This window comes from Mobula birostris, chromosome 14 (assembly GCF_030028105.1).
Source record: "Mobula birostris isolate sMobBir1 chromosome 14, sMobBir1.hap1, whole genome shotgun sequence".
NCBI lineage: Eukaryota > Metazoa > Chordata > Chondrichthyes > Myliobatiformes > Myliobatidae > Mobula > Mobula birostris.
In genome coordinates this window covers 56,031,473-56,057,278 of record NC_092383.1, presented here as the reverse complement: position 1 = coordinate 56,057,278, position 25,806 = coordinate 56,031,473, and the positions used below count along the sequence as shown (strand labels likewise).

General features: G+C 42.1%; 1 protein-coding gene across 1 annotated transcript in view; it reads right to left on the bottom strand.

Annotated features, from left to right (window-relative positions):
* Positions 1-605: 605 nt before the first annotated feature.
* The window catches only part of ppfia4 (PTPRF interacting protein alpha 4), a 747,438-nt gene continuing 722,237 nt past the window's right edge, over positions 606-25,806 (bottom strand). Inside the window, exons 24-28 of the mRNA XM_072277740.1 lie at positions 22,641-22,738; positions 20,258-20,433; positions 20,085-20,153; positions 6,683-6,857; positions 606-841 (exon numbers count right to left, since the gene is read on the bottom strand). Of these exons, the coding sequence (XP_072133841.1) occupies positions 792-841; positions 6,683-6,857; positions 20,085-20,153; positions 20,258-20,433; positions 22,641-22,738 (568 nt within the window). The 3' untranslated portion in view covers positions 606-791. The remainder of the gene's footprint in view (positions 842-6,682; positions 6,858-20,084; positions 20,154-20,257; positions 20,434-22,640; positions 22,739-25,806) is intronic.

The following is a 25,806-nucleotide window of genomic DNA, read 5'->3' as shown; positions in this document are numbered from 1 at the left end:
TTGTATAGCTGCCTACAAGGCTATTTTTTAAAAAAAATGAGTCAAAAATATTTTTTTAAGCTTTCAATGGAACAAGAGACTTTGGCGGCCTTAAATTGCTGCCAATTAGAAAATCAGAACTTGAGGACTCAATTTAACAGTTGCCATTTCCACAATAAATAAGAAATAAGGAAGAAAACTATCCAGTCATCATTGCATGTGCTAAAATTGGCATGGTAGACATATATTTGCACACATGATTTGCTGAAAATGAACAAATGGAACAAGATTTCCTTGATATATATAGGCAAGATAAAAACGGCAGCAACATCATTAATTAAGACAGCATTTAGGTTGAATCTGTACTCTCCAAATTCCATTAAATTATCTAAAAAGTGCTGTTACAGTCAGCCATAATTATATACATTTACATAAAAAACTTGCATTACTTCATGGCCATACGTTTACATACAGCAGATATGATACACTTGGAAAAAAAATTACTACAACCAATGAAACTACAACTGTACTTGAGGTTTAAAGTTGACCGAATTTACTACATACTGTACTTAGAATATAATATTACAGTGAAACACCTCCAAAATGAAAACCTAAAATTCTCTACCAGCATTGTAAAAGATAATCTAAAGAAAGTCATTACCAGATAAATAAAATCATAGTGTAAGCATTTTTTGAATGTAAGTAAACTATTGCCCATTTATATTCAACATACATTCAAACCATCTATGCCTTTCTAAGTTTTGTGCAACAGCATTTGACCTCCATTGTTGATCTCACAGAGATGTAGTGGATTATTCCCGAAAGGCAGCAAGCATGTGTCCATACAAGTAGTGGGAATGCACTGGAGGAAACAAATGATCAATTATTAATTATATTCTTTCACAGCGGACTTTCTTCATTCCCCACCTGAATTAGGAGATGTTTATCACATCCTCAGATTACCATGCTATTTTGACATGTAAACTTCTGAGTTTATTTGGTAGTTGCAGGCTTGCTGTGTTCTACTCTCACCTGACATCAATCCACTTACATTTTGCAGAGGGAGAAACATTGGATAATATAAGAACATTGGATACCAGCAAGTTCTTTCCACAGTCCCACCTCTGATGAAGCAACTCACCAAAGGTGAAAGTGCCATAAACAATACAGACAACAGAGTATATCAATGCTCTTTTTTAAGGGCAAGAGAGTAGGATGGACCTGGTTAAAAAAGATGTATACTTTAAACTGAGTTTTATTTAAAGTCAGTGTAGAAATATAAAACTCATTGGGGGTCTACTTTGTGCTTACTGGAGGAGTGAAGACCTGTAAATTAGTGATGCTTTTTAATTAGTCACAGCAAAAGAAGTTCAGCTCTTTAAACTTGTCCAAATGATAAATTTGCAACTGTGCAATAGATCAGTATACACGATATTATCCCAGCAAATTCAGACACTGTGCCTTCACTGTGGGTCAGGATGGTGGACTGGCGGGAAAGAGGAGGAAAGGATCTGTAATGCTAATGGTAGAAGAAAGACAGATTTACAGCGTGTGTTATTCATTGGTTACTTATTCAGTTCAGTCTATACCCCAGTGTGATTCTGGATTTATCCTCAAGTGAGAGCTCTTACGTTCCATCATACTAAACAGTCCAATGCTACTTATATTGCAAACCTAATCTTCCAATTTCATATGGAAATGTTGAGAACATTTTTTAAAAAAATCATATTTAGAGGTGAAACGAGGCAGCTCTGTAACAGACCTTAAAATGTCATTCCTGTACTTTCAATTTAGACAATAGACAACAGACAATAGGTGCAGGAGTACGCCATTTAGTCCTTCGAGCCAGCACCACCATTCATTGTGATCATGGCTGATCATCCACAATCAGTACCCTTTTCCTGCCTTCTCCCCATATCCCTTCACTCCACTACCTTTAAGAGCTCTATCTAACTCTTTTTTGAAAGAATCCAGAGAATTGGCCTCCACTGCCTTCTGAGGCAGAGCATTCCACAGAACCACAACACTCGGTGTGAAAAAGTTTTTCCTGAACTCCGTTCTATATTGTCTACCCCTTATTCTTAAACTGTGGTCTCTGGTTCTGGACTCCCCCAACATCGGGAACATGTTTCCTGCCTCTAGCGTGTCAAATCTGTTAATAATCTCATATGTTTCAATCAGATCTCCTCTCATCCTTCTAAATTCCAGTGTATACAACCCCAGTCGCTCCAATCTTTCAACATATGACAGTCCTACCATCCCGGGAACTAACCTCGTGAACCTACGCTGCACTCCCTCAATAGCTAGAATGTCCTTCCTCAAATTTGGAGACCAAAACTGTACACAATATTCCAGGTGTGGTCTCACCAGGGCCCTGTACAGAAGGACCTCTTTGCTCCTGTACTCAATTCCCCTTGTTATGAAGTCCAGCATGCCATTAGCTTTCTTCACTGCCTGCTGTACCTGCATGCTTGCTTTCAGTGACTGATGAACAAGGACACCTAGATCTCGTTGTACTTCCCCTTTTCCTAACTTGACACCATTCAGATAGCAATCTGCCTTCCTGTTCTTGCCACCAAAGTGGATAACTTCACATTTATCCACATTAAACTGCATCTGCCCACTCACCCAACCTATCCAAGTCACCCTGCATTCTCATAACATCCTCCTCACATTTCACACCGCCACTCAGCTTTGTGTCATCTGCAAATTTGCTAATGTTACTTTTAATCCCTTCATCTAAATAATTAATATATATTGTAAATAGCTGCAGTCCCAGCACCGAGCCTTGCAGTACCCCACTAGTCACTGCCTGCCATTCTGAAAAGGACCCATTAATCCCTACTCTTTGTTTCCTGTCTGCCAACCAATTTTCTATCCATGTCAGTACCCTATCTCCAATACCATTTGCTCTAATTTTGCACACTAACCTCCTATGTGGGACCTTATCGAAGACTTTCTGGAAGTCCAGGTACACTACATCCACTGGCTTTCCAATGTCCATTTTCATAGTCACATTCTCAAAAAATTCCAGAAGATTAGTCAAGCATGATTTCCCCTTCGTAAATCCATGCTGACTCGGACCTATCCTGCCACTGCTATCCAAATATGCTGCTATTACATCTTTTATAATTGATTCCAGCATCTTCCCCACCACTGATGGCAGACTAACTGGTCTATAATTGCCTGTTTTCTCTCTCCCTCCTTTCTTAAAAAGTGGGATAACATTAGCTACCCTCCAATCCGCAGGAACTGATCCTGAATCTATAGCAGTGGTCCCCAACCACTGGGCCGCAAAGCACTTGCTACCGGGCCGCTAGGAAACGATATGATTTAGCGATATGAGTCAGCTGCACCATTCCTCATTCCCTGTCACCCCCACTGTTGAGCTTGAATGCACGCAAGGTCATTAACAGCACGTCATCCATGTCAGCGCGGGAAGAAGATCAACTCCTCGAGCTTGCAAATGATGGCGGGCTGAAAAATATGTTTGACATAACATCTCGGCCAGCATTCTGGATCAAAGTCAAGGCTAAATATCCTGAGATAGCCACGAAAGCATTGAAAACATTGCTTCCATTTCCAACATATCTCTGCAATGAATGCAACGAAAACTAAATTGCGGAATAGACTGGACATAAGGAACCTCCTTCGAGTATCGCTGTCTCCCATCACCCCTCGATGGCACCGCCTTGTTGCAGGAAAACAAGTCCAGGGCGCCCACTGATTCAGCGGTATTGGTGTTGCAATGATTTTATATGTTCATACGGGGAAAATATATGCCGTGTGTTTAATATCCAAACATTACTTAAAATGTTATGATGCTATTGACTGATAAGTGACTTATATAACCATATAACAATTACAGCACAGAAACAGGCGATCTGGGCCCTCCTAGTCCGTGCCGAAAGCTACTCTCACCTAGTCCCACCGACCTGCACTCAGCCCATACCCCTCCATTCCTTTCCTGTCCATATACCTATCCAATTTTTCTTTAAGTAATATCGAACCTGCCTCTACCACTTCTACTGGAAGTTCTTTCAACACTTACTTCAAGGTCCCCATCCTTCCCTGATGATTGACTTATCACTATATTCATGCGAGGAAAATATGCGCTGTGTGTTTAATATTAAATTCGTTAGATACACCCTTTTAGAAATGAAATTGAGTGTATTAGCCCCTTATTACCAATATTCCAGTCGTGATTAACACACCCCACCGCCCCCCCACCGAACAGAATCGCCGAAACGATTTGCAGGGAATAATATCGGCAGGTACACGCATGCGCACTGGTGCCCGCGCAAGGCTTCATGGTCATTGTAGTCTTTCTCGGGGAAAACACAACGTATTTTTTGACTGCTACTCTTGTCCATTGGCAACCTTACCGCCCCCCCACCCCCGGGTCGGCCGGTCCGCAAGAATATTGTCAATATTAAACCGGTCCGCAGCGCAAAAAAGGTTGGGGACCCCTGATCTATAGAACATTGGAAAATGATTACCACAATTTCTAGAGCCACCTCCTTAAGTACCTTGGGATGCAGACCATCAGGCCCTGGGGATTTATCAACCTTCAACCCATCAGTTAACCCAACACCATTTTGTGCCTGATGCAAATTTCCTTCATTTCCTCTGTTACCCTAGGTCCTCTGGCCACTATTACATCTGGGAGATTGTTTGTGTTTTCCCCAGTGACGATAGATCCAAAGTACCTGTTCAACTCGTCTGCCATTTCCTTGTTCCCCATAATAATTTCACCATAATAATTTGAAGATAAAGATCATTGTTTTGGGACAAAAATTCTCGCAACAAATGCATTTAATTTTCTGTGTAACTTTCCTTGCACTGTATCAAAGTTCCAATGGTTTTGTAGAACTTCAGTGCTCCATCCAATAGGCATGAAAAACAGAAGGTGGAAGTTACTTACTCACCGGTAATCACCGCTGGCTTGCTGACTGATCTAGATGTCAGCAGGAGTATGTGCGTACTGTTGATGTGTCTAACCTCTGTGTCCCTGATGTACCAACTGTGTTTCCATCAAGGCAACAAAAAAATCACACAACATGCAGTAAGTACAGCAAGCCACTCCTATACGTTAGCATAAACATAAGTAGCCACACTTCAAACAATGGTGTTGGGTCTCTTTGATCTGTATAGTTTAACTCTGTTCTTCATTCTGCTTTCTAGTATCTCTGTCTCATTTCTTTCTCAAGTTTACATGGTACCCAAGCTTTTATATGGGAACTGAAACAATGAACCACTTTGATACTCTACTCATCTACTTACCAGATCCCAGAGTTAAATATTGACTGATGGTTCTTTGAGCACGCCATTTAAATGGAAGGCCCTTAAAAGGCATGTAGGAGGAATTATGGAAATGTCCTGCACAGTTTCAAAATGATAAAGAAGTATAAAATTTAAAGCTGAGCTAATCTCAATAGCTTGTCCAGGAAGGTTGTAGCCAGATAATTTACCTTCTACCTAGTTGGAAATTAGAAATTGAAACAGGAATATATTATTTGGCCATAATGCTAGCTAGGGATGATCATTTAATGCAGTCACAAACAAAAGAAGATCTGCAGATGCTGGAAATCCAAGCAACACACTGGAGAATTCTTTTCCACAGATGCTGCCTGGCCTGCTGAGTTCCTCCAGCATTTTGTCTGTGCTATTTAATGCAGCAACATTTTCCTAACTATAGCCTCATTTCAATAGGTTTCCTTAACATTGAAATATTTGTCACCCTCTAAACTGGATGCTATTGCAGCTGTTGGCTCCAGCATTGTTTTGAATAACCACCTCACAGCAAATCATTAAGTCTCCAGACCCAGCTTGGGTGGAGAAATCCAAAAATTCATTAGCATAGTGTGAAGAAACTTCACATCCTGAATAACTAATTCTATACTTTTACACTGTGGCCCCTGGTTCTGGACATCTTGTACTCTACAATAACTGTCTCAAGTCCTGTAATGATATTGTGGTGAATTAGTCAAAGCAAATACCAAGGGCATGAAAGTATACCTTATAGGGCAATATTGTCATGTCTTATACAGTGGAGTTTTTTCTGCATCAATGAAGTCAAATGTCATTTTTATATAAATTATTCAAAAGCAAATTAGGAATTATATAGTCTTCTTAATAAGAGCAAGTGAATGAGCTCTATACCTTTTAGTGTTTAGAATTTTATTTGTTAATAAATATTTTATGGTTTTCAATAAAATTCCTTGTTTTTGAGCAAGATACAATTTGTCCTTGGTTAGCTGCATCATGTGAAATCTTAATTTATGGTATACAACCATGGTTAGATATTAATATCTTGCCATGACTGTCAATTAACTTTGTACACTTCAACACTCTAATGTAGGTTTTATATTTCTGTTGCCAATGGCGTTCAGCCATACGACAAGGACTGTAGTAGTTTCAGACTGACAAGTGTTTCTTTTGGCACTGAGAAAAGTCTTCGTCTTACCCTGTTTCATGCCATTCAGTGTTATGTTAATTCACCACAGCTAACAGACAAGTTAAACATATTAAGGATGCATTCACATGCATTATTTCCTAGCTGTAAAAATTTGTTTTGCAATAAAACTGTGTGGAATTGACTGCAAAGCATGTAACCAGTTTAAATATGAATCAATGATGCTCCCTTTGTGAGCAGGTAGCTACCAATTTGATTGAAAAAGGCTTAAAGTTGGTAATATTTTACCTTCTGGTTGAATTTTCTTCGGCTGCACAGATGGGGCTGGGGAGGACATTGCTGTAACTCTGAACCCAGCAGGCAGTGTTTCTGTAGACCCCGGCATCATGGTTATACCATGAACCTCCCGTGGGCGAAAGCGTTTTCGCCACGATGGTGCTCGCCTGAAACTTTTGTCGTCACCCTGTAAAACAGGAGCATAAAACAATGACACTAACAGAATTAGGAACAAGAACATGTTATGATTTTTAACAGTTAACACATAACTGCCCAGAAAGGTCAACCCTATTCCATCACATTTTCTCTGACTTTGTACTCACCTGCCAGGTTCCGAGACTGGATATCACTTGATTAAGCACTCAGATATCCTCTGGCCATCTTGTATCATTCTCAAAAATACCAGCACATTCTTCTTCTACTAATGTAAATTTATTTATGGTTACCAACCGCTATGCCTCTGAGTCAACTTTGCTCTCTCTAATTTTCTCCCTTCTCTCTCATGCACTCTGCGCTCATCTTTTCACTTCCCACACCACATCCACCAAACTGCTGGCCCCCCAGTTCTTGCCAATATAAACCTTCTCAGTCACTTTCAAAAATATCGACATTACCATTCCTTATTTGTGATTCTTTTACTGCTACAAACTAAAGTCTCATTTCCAATTTACAAAGTTTGTACCTTCCTCATCTAAAGTTCCCAGCTTTCTGACCGTGTATGTAGCATCTCCAAGTTTGCGGATGACACGAAGCTGGGCGGCAGCGTTAGCTGTGAGGAGGATGCTAAGAAGATGCAGGGCGACTTGGATAGGTTGGGTGAGTGGGCAAATTCATGGCAGATGCAATTTAATGTGGATAAATGTGAAGTTATCCACCTTGGTGGCAAAAATAGGAAAACAGATTATTATCTGAATGGTGGCCGATTAGGAAAAGGGGAGGTGCAACGAGACCTGTGTGTCATTATACACCAGTCATTGAAAGTGGGCATGCAGGTACAGCTGGCGGTGAAAAAGGCGAATGGTATGCTCGCATTTATAGCAAGGGGATTCGAGTACAGGAACAGGGAGGTACTACTGCAGTTGTACAAGGCCTTGGTGAGACCACACCTGGAGTATTGTGTGCAGTTTTGGTCCCCTAATCTGAGGAAAGACATCCTTGCCATAGAGGGAGTACAAAGAAGGTTCAGCAGATTGATTCCTGGGATGGCAGGACTTTCATATGAAGAAAGACTGGATGAACTAGGCTTGTACTCGCTGGAATTTAGAAGATTGAGGGGGGATCTGATTGAAAGGCATAAAATCCTAAAGGGATTGGACAGGCTAGATGCAGGAAGATTGTTCCTGATGTTGGGGAAGTCCAGAATGAGGGGTCACGGTTTGAGGATAAAGGCGAAGCCTTTTGGGACTGAGATTAGGAAAAACTTCTTCACACAGAGAGTGGTGAATCTGTGGAATTCTCTGCCACAGGAAACAGTTGAGGCCAGTTCATTGGCTATATTTAAGAGGGAGTTAGATATGGCCCTTGTGGCTAGGGGGATCAGAAGGTATGGAGGGAAGGCTGGGGCGGGGTTCTGAGTTAGATGATCAGCCATGATCATAATAAATGGCGGTGCAGGCTCGAAGGGGTCGAATGGCCTACTCCTGCACCTATTTTCTATGTTTCCTTCATTTGCATAGTTGAATACTCAGTAATCAGTTATTCCCTCTTCCACACCACTGAAAAGGCTAGAACCAAAGTTTTCTGTGTGACTGTAACCATCCTGCCTCATCGCTCTACAGACCACAGTGCCTGGCATTGTCAGCTATACTATTGTACTGCCGTAATAGCTCTGCAGTTCAGCAGGTATAGTTCAGATCATTCTATTCTGAACTAAGACAAGAAATTGTATCCTGTGGAGCAACATTTTCATGTGCCATGCAATGAAATTTAATCTAAAATTCAATTCTGGTAAGATAGCGATGCGCTTGGAAGCAGTGGCTTCTATGGGGTCAAACAAAGGTGTTATTGTCTTTTTTAAATGTATTTTTTATGGTCACAAGACCCTGCTGGACATTAAGAACTTAAAGCACTGCAGGTCTACCCCATCAGTGAGTTGCTCGTTGGCGGAGAAACTGAAGGAGCTGGACCTGGTGTGGACCATGCTGCTGACTGTGACAGGGAGGCATCGGCGTGGTGCATTGAAACTGTGTGCAGTCTATCAGTGAGTGATTGTCTTAGTCACTTTTCATGTGACTGCAAGACCCTGTTGGACATTGGTAAAGTGGAATGCTGTAAGTCCAGGACACTGAGTTTTTGGCAGGCAGCAGGAAAGCTGCATGCCCTCAGTGGCAGAGGGGACTAAGCCTCAAGCCGTGGTGTTGTAACCGTCCAGGAGGGAGGTGTCGCTGTCGGTGTGGCACGTTGTTCATGCTGCAGTGTCGGTACTGCCCTCCAGTGTTCCCTCGGCAGAAGACAAGCTGTATTGTGTTCAGTTGCAGACTGTTGCAACGTTTGTGGAGTCAGGGACTTAGACTATATTTTGTGGGACAGCATCTTACTGCTATCTTACATGCACTGTATGTACCTTGTGCTGTGTATGACTGTGGTGTTGTGTTTTGTACTTTGGCCCCGGAGGAACACTGTTTCATTTGGCTGTATTCATGGGTATTCGGGTATGGTTGAATTACCATTATACTTGAATTTGAACTGTGCTGAAATTGTAACTTGCTGCTTCAAACATTTGTCACAGGTTTCCTTGAAAGTAGCCAGGTGTGCTGGTGCCTGGTCAGGCTTGTAGAATACGGGTGCAATTATCAAAAGAACACAACTTGTGTTTGGCCCAGTTCTCAAGGTGTCGGGAAAAGACTTATCAAGAGGGAAAAGAACATTTTTGGCTACTACTAGTGAAGCTGGATGTAAAGATACATCTAATTCCGCTACATAGTCCTGAGCTGTTCCATCTTCAAGGCAAGTTCCTAACTCTGTCTTAGAGGAGGATGCGGAAGAGGGTACCATGAATGTTTACCACCAGAGATGTGTGTCCCATAGACCACAGGTGATTTGTAGCATCCATCTCCATGACAAACGGCCATTCAAGGGTAAGCCTACTGTTGCAAATGTCAAGGGTAGTCACCTTCACGCGGATATCTGATTTTTGTTCATGTTTGAACCAAGCCATTAATGAAGTTCAGAGCTAAATGTTTCTGGAGAACCTAAACTGAGGATCAGTGTGTAGTCTATGAATATGTTCTGATTGGCAGAACTGTCACAATACTTTCCATTCATTGTTGATCATTCAAAATTGATTGGTTGGTCATTAGCTAGTATGGGCATGTCCTGTTTCTTTGTGTGGACAGGCACTTTTCCAACATTATTAGGTAGGGGCCAGTGCTCTAATTGTGCTGAAGCAGCATAGCTGGAGACTTGGTTACTTCTAAAGTACATGTCAGCAGCACAGCAGCCAGGATGTTGTTTGGTCTCGTTGCCTTTTCTGTATTCAGTTTTTTTCAGCTGCTTCCTTGCATCAACAGAGTGGCTGAATACTCGTCTGTGTGAGAATGCTGAATACTCGTCTGTGTGAGAATTCAAGAAAAATTTAAGCCAGATCATGTGTGCAGCACATTTCTGGGAATGGCTACAAATAATTCAGCCTTGTCTTTCACAATGCCTTTGTATTACACGTGTTTTTTTAAGGCTATTGCTCCCTCCATCCTCAGTCAAGACATGCACAGGTCACCTGCACAGCACTAATTCAACCTGCATTTTGTAAGATGAAGTATTATTAAGCTAGAGTATCTCCAGGAATATTTTCTCTTCCTTCCACCTGTACAATCAATCCTTCCTCTTTTTACCTCCCTCTAGTGCCCCTTCTCCTTCCTATTCTCCTCTCATATCAGATTCTTTCTTCTTCGGCCCTTTACCTCTTCCACCTATCACTTCTCAGCTTCTCACTTCACCCCCTCCACCACCCACCTTCCCCCTCACCTGGTTTCACCTATCACTTGCCAGCTTGTATTCCTCCCCTGCACATCCGCCCCACCCCTGACCTTCTTAATCAAAACCAGAATCAGGTTTATTATCACAGACATACGTCGTGAAGTTTGTTGTTTTGTGGCAGCGTAACATTGCAAAACATAAAAAATTACTCTGTTACAACAAGAAATCTATAAAAAATAAGTGAGTCATTCAAAAGAGAGCAAAAATGTCATGTAGTATGGAGTGTAAAATGTCTCTTTAGCCACAGGGTGCTGAATCTGTGGAAATACAAGACAAAGAAAACTACTGAACACCCTGTTATTAACACTAGATTAATAATGATCATTGCTAACAATCCAGAGGCATGCAGACGTGAGGCTAGCTGAGCAGAGGTGGGAGGAGGCAAAGGCGAAGGCGAAGGCGAAGGTGAGGTATGGTGGAGGCGAGAGAGAGGAAAGTCCTGATATCTTATCGATTAAAGCGCTGGGCCAAATTGGAAAGGTCAGGTACAGGCCAAATCGTGGCAGCAGAGTCCAGGCCCCAAGTGTGGTCTGACAGCGAGGAATGACCCAAAGTTTGGACGATTTAAGCACCGGGCCAGATTGAAAAGGTCAGGGTGTTGGGACCACAGGTGAGGGATGGGCTGGTTCTGCTCACTGCTCTGCCACATTTACTCAGCTCTGTGCTGAACTGAAGCCATGGCCTGCTCCAGCTGTAGTGTTGTCTGGCTTTGTGTCTGTGGTCCCACAACGTTTACTCGGCTCTGCAATGAAGTGAAGCCGTGGCCTGTTCTAGCTACAGTGACTCACGGCTTCATGTCTTCTGTAGAACTTCTGTTCAGAATGCTATTTGCTTACTCTTATTGCTTACATGATTTTCTTTCTTTCTGCGCATTGGGTGTTTGACAGTCTTTTTTAAATGGGTGCTTTTGGGGTTTCTTTGTTTTGCAGCTGCCTGTAAGGGTGTATTATGTATGCACATTTTGATAATAAATAAACTTTGAACGGTTATGGGCAGAAGACAGGAGAATAGGGTTGAGAGGGAGATGATGATGAAATGGTGGAGCAGGTTCGATGGGCTGAATGGCCTAATTTGGCTCCTATGGCTTTTGGTCTCATGTAGTGTTCATGGTCTGTTCAGAAATCTGATGTTGGAAGTCTGGCTTCTTCCCCCTTCCTTTCCAGTTTCTGGTGAATGGTCTTGGCCTGAAACATCAACTGTTTATTCCTCTCCATAGAGGCTGCCTGACCTTCTGAGTTCCGGCAGCATTTTGTGTGTGTGTTACTCTGGATTTCCAGCATCTGCAGAATCTCGTTTACTTTTTTAAATTCATTTTGGGAGCTTAGCTTCACCAGTAAGGTGAACATTTAGTGCCTATCTCTAATTCTCTAATACACTCATCCACTTGGAAATTTTACTTTACTTAAACTTTCGCTCTTCCGCTGACAGCCTCATGCTTTGTTCTGATCCTTCTACAGGCTCTGTACTGTCAGACTACCTGTCCAGCATTATCACTTATGCATTTTCCTGATTTCAAATGTTTTCCTGGCTGTCTACTGCTAAAAATCCTCCTTCACATCTTTGTCAATGAAAAACTGACAGAGCCAATGCTCTATTTGTTGGTTTCCATTCTTTTACCCTGCATAAGCTCACCTCATCTGAAACTCTTTCCCCTACGTGTGCCCACTTTAGGTACAGCTCATGTATCAGCAGCACCTTTCAATAGACAATAGACAATAGGTGCAGGAGTAGGCCATTCGGCCCCTTCGAGCCAGCACTGCCATTCACTGTGATCATGGCTGATCATTCACTATCAGTATCCAGTTCCTGCCTTATCCCCATAACCATAACCCCATTTCCTTGCCCAATTACATATTCTGCTGGCCTCTTAAATTAGAACTTTCAGCATTACATTTAAACTTTCTCTGCAACTTCAGTAGTTTCTCTTCCTAATGGCTCACACTGTATATAGTTGTAAAACTTGTGTTATTCTGTGCTGGCCTGTTGTGTGGTCACATTTTTGCTTCCAACTTCCAGCTTTAGAATAGCCTCTAAACCTCTCCCTGTTGTTCATCCCATTTCCTCCTTCAAGACCAGATATAACAAACATCTCTTGGTCCATTCTCCCTTTTATTTAAGACACTCATCCTAAATGTTCGCCTTGGCACTTGCCTTTGTTAGATTGTACTTCTGGGCAACACTGTGGGATGATGAAAATGCAATTGTTTGTTTGGGTTATTGTTTCAGAAACAACAATTGCTGATTATCTGTGCATGAATATCAACTGTTGTATTTCAACAATCAAATGTATCTATTGGAAATAAAGACCAAAGTCCTAGCCCATTCTTCTCAGTTTGAAACACAAATAAGATGACAGCTTCTAAGCAAAGAATTTCTTCTGAAATCTATAAAATATTCATTGCAAGTTCAAATGAAGTATGACAGCAGTTCTTTTGTGATTAAAAAAGGCTGGACTTAAAACGTGTTTCTTGAGTGTTTTTATTCAAATTTATTATTGTTGAGATGCCTCAGTATTTTCACTTCAACTGCTCTCTCTCATACTTTGTGAATTTATGCCACAGGAAAGGTTTAGAGCATAGAACATGACAGCATATTACAGGGCCTTCAGCACACAATGTTGTGTGGAACTTTTTAATCTACTCTGAGATCAATATAACCCTTCCCTTTTACACAACCCTCCAGTTTTCTATCAACCATGTGCTTATTCTTTTTTACACATTAGTTACTTCAGGCATTGGATAGAAATTGTAGAAAATTTCATCTTCATAGAAGTTTTATCTGTGGTCAGTCAGTCATTTGTCAGAATAAAACATACTTAAGAACAGGAGTTGAACTTGGCTTGCCATGTACTGCTCCTAGCACAACAGCAAAGTATCTACACACTTCACTCTCTCTTCACTGAAAACGTCAATATTTTAGCTCATGTGTTTAGTAACTCCCTCAGTCAGGTACTGACTTTATGGTCAATATTTGCAATCTATACTGTGTTCAGAGAAAGCTTTGCATGAGGAGAAAGAAAATCATTTCACTTTGCCTTCCAGAAATATAATATCAAGCCTGTATTTTCATGTTACCAACTCACAGTTCACTGGAAAATATCAACAAATTATCTCAAATACTTTTACAATCATTCTATTAACTCTCCCTTGAACCACTCTTTCAATCTTGTTGACATCTTTTCGGTAGGTAGGTGACACACAACACTCCAAATTACGCCTAACCAATGTCTTTAGACAACTTGAACATAACATCCCAACCCCTGCGCTCAATACTTTGATTTATGAAGGCCAATGTGCCAAAGGCTTTCTTTATGGCCCTACCTACCTGTGATACCACCTTCAAGGAAATGTGGTTCTGTATTCCCAGATCCCTTTATTCTACTGCCCTCCACAGTGCTTTCTTACACACCGTGTAAGTTCTACCCTGGTTTGTCCTCCTAAAGTGCAACACCTCACACTTGTCTGCATTAAATTCCATCTGCCATCTTTTAGCCTATCTTTCCAGCTGGTCAAGATCCTGCTGCAAGCTTTGATAGCTTTCCTCGCTGTCCACTGGATCCTCAATCTTGATATCACCTGCAAATTTGATGATCCAGTTTATCACATTATCATCCAGATCATTGATATAGATGACAAACAACAATACAGCCAGCACTGATCCCTGCAGCACACCACTAATCACAGGCCTCCAGACAGAGAGGCAACAATCTACTACCACCCTCTGGCTTTTCCCGCAAACCCAATGTCAAATCCAATTTACAATATCTTCCTGAACCTTCTTCACCAACCTCCCAAGCAGGACCTTGTCAAAGGCCTTGCTAAAATCCATGTAGGCAACGTCCAAAGTTTAAAGTTCAAACTAAATTTTATTATCATATACATATATGTCACCATGTACAACTCTGAGATTCATTTTTTGTGGGCATACTCAACAAATCCATAAGAGAATAATAACCATAATAGAATCAATGAACGACCGCCCAACTAGAATGTTCAACCAGAGTGCATAGCACAACAAACTGTGCAAGCACAAGAACAAGAAATAATCATTATGAATAAATAAGCAATAAATATTGAGAACATGAAATGAAGAGTCCTTGAAAGTGAGTCCATTGGTTGTGGGAACAGTTCTGTAATGGGGCAAGTGAAGTTGAGCCCCTTGTTTCAAGAGTCTGATGGTTGAGGGGTAGTAACTGTTGTGAACCTGATGGTGTGAGTCCTGAGGCTCCTGTGCCTCCTTTCTAATGGCAGCAGTGGGAAGTGAGCATGTGCTAGGTGGTGTGGGTCCCTGATGCTGAATGCTGCTTTCCTGCAACATGGGGAGGGCTTTAACCGGGATGGATCCACTATTTTTTGTAGGATTTCCTGTTCAAGGGCATTGCTGTTCCCATACCAGGCTGTGATGCAACCAGTCAATGTACTCTCCAATATACACACCTATATAAGCTTGTCAAAGTTTTGTATGTCATGACAAATCTCCGCAAACTCCTAAGGAAGTAGAGGCAACTCCATGCTTTCTTCAGAACTGAGGCAAGGTGAGGTGGTGAGCCCATTGCTGAGAGCATGGAAGAGCATGAAAGGTCAGGCACAAGCCAAATCGAAACTGATGGGTCCAGGAACCAGATTGTATCGATGCGGCTGAACACGATGCTCAGACAGAGATTTACAGGCGGAATCCAGGCGAAGTTCGGCACTTCCAAGCAGCTCATGCGGAGATTTAAACTCTGGGCCAGGTTGAAAAGGTGAGGGTGTTGAGGCTGAAGGTGAGATGATTGAGATTGCTGTTTCAAGGCGTTTCCTCAGCTCTGCATTAAACTATGGGACTCTCTTGTGGACATCAATTCAGAAACACTATTTGCTCGCCGTTACTGTTTGCATGATTTTTTTTCATTGCACATTGGGTGTTCGATGGTCTTTTTTATGGATTATTTCATTCTTTTATTTTTTATGGTTTTTTTAAAGGCATGATGTGGTTTTTATTCTCTGCACATTGAGTGTTACATAGTCTTTTTTTTTATATGTACATATGGGTTCTTTTTGGGCGTCTTTGTTTTGTGGCTGCCTGTTAGGAAATGAATCTCAAGGTTGTATAATGTATACATACTTTGATAATAAAAGTACTTTGAACTTTGAAGATTTTTTAGACACGGCCAACAATGCACAAAGTTATGTCGGTTATCTCTAATTAGTCACTGTCTATTCAAATACCTATACTGTATATCCAGTCCCTTGGAATTAATTCCAATGACTTACCCACTACTGATATCAGGCTAACCAGTCTATAGTTTCCGGGCTTATTCTAGAGCTTTTCTGAAACAGCAGAACATTATCTATCCTCCAATCCTCTGGCACCTCACGTGTGGCTAAAGACATTTTAAGTATCTCTGCGAGGGCCTCTGCAGTATCTGCAGTCACCTCCCAAGCTCCCATGGGGTCCAAGGGAACATCTTGTTAGGATTTATCCACCTTAATTTCCTCAAGACAGGAAACACCTCTTCCTCTATAATCTGTCTACGGTCCATGACCTCACTGCTGCGCCTCGCTTTTGTAGTCTGCAGCACGAGTAAATTCAGATGCAAAGTGTCCATTTAAGACCTCCCCATACCTCTCGAGTACATCATATACTCCTTCCTTCCTATACCTGCTATGCACTTCCTTCTTTTTCTTAACCACGACCTAAATACTGCTCAAAAACCAAAATTCCCTAAAGCTGTTATTCTTGATTTTTATTCTGACAGGAACATACAAACTCTGTACTGTCAAAATACCAGTTATGAAGGCCTCCCACCTACCAAGCACACCTTTTCCAGAAAACAAACTGTTCCAATCCACATTTGTCAGATCCTTTGTGATATCATAAAAACTGGCCTTCGTCCAATTTAGAATCTCAACCCGAGGACCAGATCTATCCTTCTCAATAAATATCTTGAAACTGATGGCATTATGATCACCAGGTGCAAAGTATTGCCCTACACAAACTTTCCTTAATCACCTGCCCTGTCTTGTTCCCTAATAAGATGATAAGACTATAAGACATAAGAGCAGAATTAGACCATCTGGCCCATCGAGTCTGCTCCACCATTCAATCATGGCTGATCCATTCCCCGACCCCTCCCCCCAGCCCACTCCCCAGCCTTCTTCCCGTAACCTTTGATGCAATGTCCAATCAAGAACTAGTCAAGCTCTGCCTTAAATACACCCAATGACCTGACCTCCACAGTTGCCTGTGGTAACAAATTCACCACCCTCTGACTAAAGAAATTTCTCTGCATCTCTGTTTTAAATAGATGCCTCTCTATCCTGAGGCTGTACCGTCTTGTCCTAGACTCTCCCACCATGGGAAGCATCCTTTTCACATCTACTCTGTCAAGGGCTTTCAATATTTGAAAGGTTTCAGTGAGATCCCCCTCATCCTTCTAGGTTCCAACGAGTACAGACTCAGAGCCATAAAATATTCCTCATATGATAACCCTTTCATTCCTGGAATCATCCTTGTGAACCTCCTATAGACCCTCTCCAATGCCAGCACATCTTTTCTTAGATAAGGAGCCTAAAACTGTTCACAATATTCAAGGGTGAGGCCTCACCAGTGCCTTATAAAACCTCAGCATCACATCCCTGCTCTTGTATTCTAGACCTCTTAAAATGAATGCTAACATTGCATTTGCCTTCCTTACCACCGACGCGACCTGCAAGTTAACCCTTAGGGTGTTCTGAACAGGGATCCCAAGACCCTTTCCATCTCAGGTTTTTCGATTTTCTCCCCATTTAGAAAATAGTCTGCATATTTATTTCTAGTACCAAAGTGCATGACCATGCATTTTTCAACATTGCATTTCATTTGCCATTCCCTTGCCCATTCTCCTAATTGGTCTAAGTCCTTCTACATCCTACCTGTTTCCTCAACACTACCTGCCCCCTCCACCAACTTTCATATCATCTGCAAACTTGGCAACAAAACCATCTATTCCATCATCTAAATCACTGATAGACAGCATAAAAAGAAGCGATCCTAACACTGACCCTGCAGAACACCACTAATCACTGGCAGCCGACGAGAAAAGTATCCTTTTATTCTCACTTGCTGCCTCCTACCAATCAACCAATGCTCCAACCATGCCAGTAACTTTCTTATAATACCATGGGCTCTTAACTTAGTAAGCAGCCTCATGTGTGGCACCTTGTCAAAGGCCTTCTGAAAGTCAAAATATACAACATTCACTGCATCCCTTATATCTATCCTACATATAATCTCCTCAAAGAATTCCAACAGGTTTGTCAAGCGGGATTTTCCCTGAAGGAAACCATGCTGACTTTGTCCTATCTTGTCCCATGTCACCAAGTACTCCATAACTTCATCCTTAACGATTGACTCCAACATCTTCCCAACTACTGAGTTCAGGCTAACTGTTCTATTATTTCCTTTCTGTTACCTTCCTCCTTTCTTAAGGAGTAGAGTGACATTTCGCAATTTTCCAGTCCTCTGGCACCATGCCAGAGTCCAATGATTTTTGAAAGATCAGTTCTCATGCCTCCACAATCTCAATCGCTACCTCTTTCAGAACTCTAAGGTGTAGTTCATCTCGCCCGGTTGACTTATGTATCCTTATATCTTTCAGCTTTTTGAGCACCTTCTCCCTTGTAATAATAATGGCACTCTCTTCTCTTCCCTCACACCCTTCAACATCTAGCACACTGCTAGTGTCTTCCACAGTGAAGACTGATGCAAAATACTCATTTAGTTCATCTGCCATCTCCTTGGCACTCGTAATTATTTCTCAGGCTTCGTTTTCTAGCAGTCCTATATCCACCCCTATCTCTCTTTTATTTTTTACATATTTGAAAAAGCTTTTACTATCCGCTTTGATACTGTTTGCTAGCTTGCTTTCATATTTGATATTTTCCCTCCTAATGATACTTTTAGTTGCTGTCTGTAGGGTTATAATAACAGACCTAGTATTGCACTACCTCTGATTAGGTCCTCTAGGTATTGATTAGGGAAATTTTCATGAATACATTTGACAAACTCTATCTCACCCAGCCCTTCTACAGTATGGGAGTCTCAGTCAATAACTAGAAAGTTACAATCACCTCTATCACAACCTTACGTGTTTCCTGCAACAGTCTGCAATGCCTCTACAGATTTGCTTCTCTAACCTCTGTGGATTGTTGGGTGGTCTGTAATATATTGCCATTAATGTGGCTATCCCTTTCTTATTCCACAGTTCCACCCACTAGACGAGCTCTTCAGTATATCGGAAAGACTGTCTGAGCATTGCCGTGATATTTTCCCTGACTAGTAATACCACCCCTCCCCCCTTTAATCTCTCTCACTCTATCATGTCCAAAGCAACGGAACCCCGGAACACTGAACAACCAGTCCTGTCCCTCCTGTAACCAAGTCTCACTCAAGGCTACAATGTCCTAATTCCCCAAGCTGATTCATGCCCTGAGCTCATTTGCCTTTTACTCCTTAGGTTGAAATATACACAGTTCAGAACATTAGTCCTACCATGCTCAATCTTTCTATTCCTGACTTTGTATTTCTCTTCACAATGATAAAAAGGTCACCATTTCAGATAGATTACTATTCGTAATTTTCCTAAGTGCAGCAGTCCAGTATCCTTCACTGGATTTGACAGCACAGTAGTGTAGTGAACAGCACAACGCCCTACAGTACAGGCAACTTGTGTTCAATTCTTGCTGCTACCCGTAAGGAGTTTATACCTGTGACCAGGTCTGTATCCTCCGGGGCTCTGGTTTACTCCCTTAGTCCAAAAACGCATTGGTTGGTACATTAATTGGTCATTGTAAACTGTCCCATGATTAAACTAGGATTAATCAAGAGATTGCTGGGTAGCAGGTAGCATGGTTTGAAGGGCCTATTCTGCACGGTGTCCAAACAAACAGACAAACAAATAAATAAATAAAATGGATATAAATTCAGGTTTCAGTTCTTATTTGTCAGCTTAAAAGCTGAAGCAAAAAAAAAAAAATGCTGGAAGAACTCAGCCAGACAAGCAGCATGTGTGGAGGCAAAGGGTGGCCAGTGTTTTGGTTGAGACCTTGCATCAGTCCTGCACGGTGTTAGCACAAAATGTTGATCTTCCCTTTGCCTCCACTGATGCTGCTTGGCTGAGTTCTTCCAGCAGTTTATACTCCGCCCCAGATTCCTGCATCTGCAGTTTCTTGTGTTGCTTTAAAAACTGCAGCTTGCTAATACCTATGCTTGATCAAAACAATTCACTCTGGCAGTGAGCTGAGGAGGGATAATGCAGCAAGTATTCAAACTCAACCCCTTCTGATGAGATGAAGAGTAAACCTCTCCCTTGAATCCAACTCTTGGCAACTGTAGGCCAACAGTTTAACATAATCAGACAACACAAACTTCACACCTCACTTTTCCCATAGGGAATTCCGAAAGAATCCCTAATACTCACATCATCCAACTTGCGCTCAGTTCCTAAGGCCAACAGGTTGTTGAATTCACGCTCCAAGACCTGCCTTGCCTGTAAGAGATTTATATTGAAAAATTAACTTGCAGTTCAACAGTGGCACAATTACTCAGAAATTCAAGAAATGAAGGAAGCCAAGGCATTATTCCTTAGGTTACCTGAGTATTTTGTGTGGGAATCTGTAACAGTAATGCCAAACTGTTGTAATCAAAATTTTCATCTAGGGCTATCAAGGCTCCATGTACTCCACTTTCAAGAATGTTGTTTGCATACTCACGAAGTCCAACAGATTGCACCCAGTGAATGACTTGGTCATTAGTCCACACCAACACATCTAGGCCAAAGTCAAACACAAGTCATTGATTGAGAGTAAAATAAATGTTATTTTCACCATAAACAGAAGAGATTCTGCAGATGCTGGAAATCCAGAGCAGTACACACAAAATGCTGGAGGAATTCAGCAGTTAAGGCAGCATCGATGGAAATGAATAAACAGTTGATGTTGCGGGCTGAGATGCTTCATCAGGACCTCAGAGTACATATGGAGTACGAGCTAGAAGGTGATCAGTAGTTGCATCTATCATCATCTAGCTTGTAGCTTGTACCTTTCCCCACCTTCTGGTTCTGATGTCTTCCTCCCTCCTTTCCAGCCCCAGTGAGGGATTTTGGATGTAAACTTAAACTGTTTGTTCATTTCCATAGATGCTGCCTGACTTGCTGATTTCCTCCAGCAATTTGTGTTACTTGTATAGAGGCAATTATATCATTTCTGGGGAGACCCATATTACATGCATAGTTGTGTGTTCAGCACTACAGACATTTTTCTGAATAACACACAGTAAATGGCTTTGCTGAGGATTACTTCAGACTGATTACATTGCTCTTCAAGAAATATGGTCCAGTAATTCAGCTGTACAAATTAGATGACTTGGTGTGGATTATAAATATTCTTTTAGTGGAACAGAATTACGAGAAAGTAGCATCAGGAGCCACAGGTGAATGAAATAAACGGAAAAACAATGGGAGCATAACTTTCTTCATCCACATTTCAAAGAAGCTTTACATAAAAATAAATATAAAAAACATATTTTGTTTACGTCTCTATATTCAAATTGAACAGCTGAGCACATTAAACAAATAACCTGCTGGTTTGTTATTCAGATTCAGTATCAAATCCAGCTGTGGTTACTCCAGTGCGATGCTTCACTCATCCAGTGGAGGAGAGGGGGGAAGGGGTGGATGGAGGTGGCGGGAAGGGGGACAAGGAGGAGGAGGGGTGTGAGGAGGAGGAGGGGGTGAGGAGGAAGAGGGGGTGAGGGCGAGGGGGCAAAGGGGAGGGGAAAGGGAGGGGGTGGATGGTGAGGGAGAGGATGGGGTGAGGTGGAGGGGGGTGATGTGGGGGAGGGGTGATGTGGAGGAGGGGATGAGGGTGAGGTGGAGGAGGGGGTGATGTGGAGGAAAGGGTGAGGATGAGGTGGAGGAGGGGGGTTGAGGTGGAGGGTGGAGGGGTAGGGGAGGGGGAAGAGTGAGGGAGAGAAGGGTGTGACGACAGAAGGGAAGTGAGGGGTGTGGGGGAGAGAAGGGTAGCGGGATGTGGGGGGAAAGAGAGCTGGAGATGGGAGAGTAGAGGGGAGGGTGTAGAGAGAGAGGAGGGAGGGAGGAGCGGGAGGAAGGGGGCAGTGGGGGAGGGGGAGAGAAGGGCGGGGTTAAAGGGTGGGCCAGGAAGAGAGGGATAGAGAAAGAGGGGAAGGGGTTGGGGAAAGAAGGGTGGGGGAAGAGGGGTGGGGGAGAAGGGGTGTTGGGGAGAGGGAAGGGGTGGAGGGGGGGGAGAGAGGAGAGAGGGGAGAGAGGAGCGTTGGGGAGATGGAGGGAGTGTTGGGAAGGGGGGGTGGGGAGAGGTGGGTTGAGGGAGACCAGACTAATGTAACAAATATCCATTCAATGAACACCTGTGCCATGTGTCCAAGTGTGTATGTGTTGCAAGTCCAATGTGTCTGCATCACATTTAATTACAAATACAAAGCGATCTACATGGAGTAAACAGAATACTACTATGACCCTGAAGCTTATAACAAACATTTATAAAACTCTCCTGCTTAAAATAGTTGCAGCTTAATTTTCTTCACAAAATTGAGCTAATTTATCTTCGAGAAACATATTTCCATTCAGCAAACTAAGACCATGGAAAGAACTGAGATTTTGAAAATGACTCTCTTGTTCAAAATGATTCATTTAATTAAGTTCTAGAAGTTCCATTAGTCTGGTCATAAGATGGCAGTATTGAACAATTCCTTTGTACCCACCCAACTTCACATGCAAGATCTGCTGGTCAATCTATGAATAGCACTTGAATGTTCTGTACCATAGACAGTCTGAATGTTCATAATAAAACGGGATTATCCTCATCATTATATGGAAAGGAACAGAAGAGAATGATGGAATAAAACGTGGTATTTGGTTGTTCAAACAATGTTGAAAATTCACACTGACACTTTAATAAACAGGGAAATTGAATGACAGTGATATTTCGAACAAACTAACCTTTAATTTCATGTTGGCTTTCTTCTCTCCTCCGTTCTAGCTCCTTTCTGTCGTAGTTTAATCTCTTTAGACACATTATACCGTAATGTAAACACGTGCTGGGAACAAAACATATCATTCAGTAAAAATGATACACAGGCCATTTATTAAAGACATGATCCCCTTGGCTTTGTGCTGGCAGCTTCACTCGAGTCAGAAGGTTGCAAGTTGAAGCCATCCCTCAGAGGCATCAAGAAATAATCTAAGTAAAAGTGAAGAAATGCAATGTTTTTAAAAATAGCATCTTTTGAATCAGATGGCAAATCTCTGCCCTCAGGGCTAAATGTGAAATCCCCTGGTGCTACTTAGAGAGCTGGAGCATTCACATAGTACCCAACGAACAACTGGTGTGTAAAAACATAGAACATAGAACACAGAAATTTCCAGCACATTACAGGCCCTTTGGCCCACAATGTTGTGCCGACCATGTAACCTACTCTAGACACTACGTGGAATTTCCCTTGCGCATAGCCCTCTATTTTTCAAAGCTCCATGTACCTATCCAAGAGGCTCTTAAAAGACCCTATTGTATCTGCTTCCAGCATCGCTGCCGGCAGTGAATTCCACGTACCCACCACCCTCCCAGTGAAAAATTTACCTCTGATACCTATTTCCAAACACCTTAAAACCATGCCCCCTTGTGTTAGCCATTTCAGCTGTGGGAACAAAGCCTCTGGCTATCCACACAATCAATGCCCCTCATCATCTTATACACCTTGATCAGGTCACCTCTCATCCTTCATCACTCCAAGGAGAAAAGGCCAGGTACACTCAACCTATTCTCAAAAGGTACTTCAAAAGAGGACAAACTGCAAATAAAAATAATACTGAGAACATGAGTTGTAAAAAGTCCTTGAAAGTGCACCTGTAGGTTGTGGAATACGGTGATAAATATCCACAGCAGTTTAGGAACCTGATGATTGGAAGGTAACAGCTGTTCCTGAACCTGGCAGTTGGGCCCTTAAGAGTTCTGTACCTCCAGCCCGATGATAGTAGGGAGAACAGGACATGGTCTGGATGGTGGTGGTGTTTGATGATCGATGCTACTCTGTTATGGCAGTGCTCCATGTAAATATATTCAATGGTGGGGAAGGCTTTGCTTGTAATGAACTGGGATGTATCCAGGACTTTCTGTCACCTTTTCCCTTCCTGGGCCATGGTGCTTTCAGATTGTCCACTGTGCATTTATAGAAGTTTGTCAATGTTTTTGGAGACATGTCAAATCTACACAAACCTCTAAGAAAACAGAGACACTGTTGTTCCTTCTTTGTGATGACCTTTATGTGCTGGTCCCAAGACAGATCTTCTGATATGTTGACACCAAGGAATTTAAAGCTACTGACCCTCTCCACCCCTGTCCTCCTAACGAGGACTGGTTTATGGACATCTGGTTTCTTCCTTCTGTGGTTGATTATTAGCTCTTTGTTTTGCTGATGTTGAGTGAGACAACATAAATTTACTGATGACACAACTATTGGTGGCAGATTTTCAAATGGTGACGAGGAAGCATACAACAGCAAGACAGATTGCTGAGTCTTGTGTGAGTGGTTGAGTGGTGTTGTAACAACAATTTTCCTCTCGATGTCAGTAAGGCAATGATTATGGCCTTCAAGAAGGGGAAGTCAAGGTAACAGACACTAGTCCTCACTGAAAGATCAGCAGTGAAAATGGTCAGCAGTTTCAAGTTCTCAGGTGTCAACATTTCTGGAGATTTATCCTGCACTAAAATATTGAAGCAACAATGAAGAAAGCATGACAGTAGCTATATTTCATTAGGCGTTTGAGATGTCACAAATGATACTGACACATTTCTACAGATATACAGTGGAGAGCATTCTAACTGATTGTATCACCATCTGGTATGGAGGGGCTGTTGCACAGGATTGGAAAAAAGCTGAAGAAAGTTATAAACTCCATCATGGGCACGAGCCTTCCCAGCATCCAGGACACCTTCAAAAGGTGGCATCCATCATTACGGACTCATCGTCCAGCACAAGCCCACTTCTCATTGCCACCATCAAGGAGGTGGTACAGGAGACTGAAGGTGCACATTCAGTGTTTCAGGAACAGCTTCTTCCCTTCTGCCATCAGATTTCTGAATCCATGAACAAAACCTCACCAATTTTTTGCTCACTTTTTGCATAACTTATTAAATTTAACTTTTTTTTACATACAGTATACTTCTGATTGCAGTTTATTATGTTTTTTATTATGTATTGCAATGTACTGCTGCCACAAAGCAACACGTAATGGCACGTGCCAGTGATAATAAACCTGATTCTGATTTTCAGTCTCCCTCCTTTATGTCAATTCGTCACCGCCTTTGATCCAGTCAACATCAGTGCTGTTATCAGCAAACTTAAAAGGAGCACTGGGGATGCACTTAGCCACACAATCATAAGGGTAATGTGAGTTGAGCAGGAGGGTAAGCACTCTGCCCTGTGGTGCTCCTGTGCTGATGGTGATTGTGGAGGAGATAATGTTGCTGAGCCATATTAAATGAGGAACAAAAGGAAACTTGTGTACAGGTCTATAGAGCCCAGAAAGTGACAACAAAGATAGATAGGATGATGAAGAAGGCAGATGGAATGCTTGACTTCAATAGCCAGGGCACTGAATACCAGAGTCAGAAGTTCTTGGAGCAGCTTTAAATAACACTGGTTAGGATAGAGCTGGATAGTGTATGCAGTTCTGTTCACTGCACTACAGAAATGACTTGCTGGAGCTGGGTAGGTTGTGTAACACCAGGATGTTGCTTGGGATAGAACATTTCGGTTATGAGAAGCAGCTGGGTTTGTATTCCTGGTAGCAGATAAGGCTGAGGGAGAAACTGACAGAGGGATACAGAACTATGAGAGACATAGATAGGAAGAATTTTTTCCCCAAGGCAAAAATTTATAAGCCAGATGACATAGCTTTAAGATACATGTTAAGAGATTTAACATAAAAACATAGAGACATAGAAAGCCTACAGCACAATATTGGCCCTCTGGCCCACAATTCTGTGCCGAACATGTACTTACTTTGGAACTTACCTAGGGTTACCCATAGCCCTCTATTTTTTAAAGCTCCATGTACCTGTCCAGGAGTCTCTTAAAAGACCCTATCTTATCCACCTCCACCATCG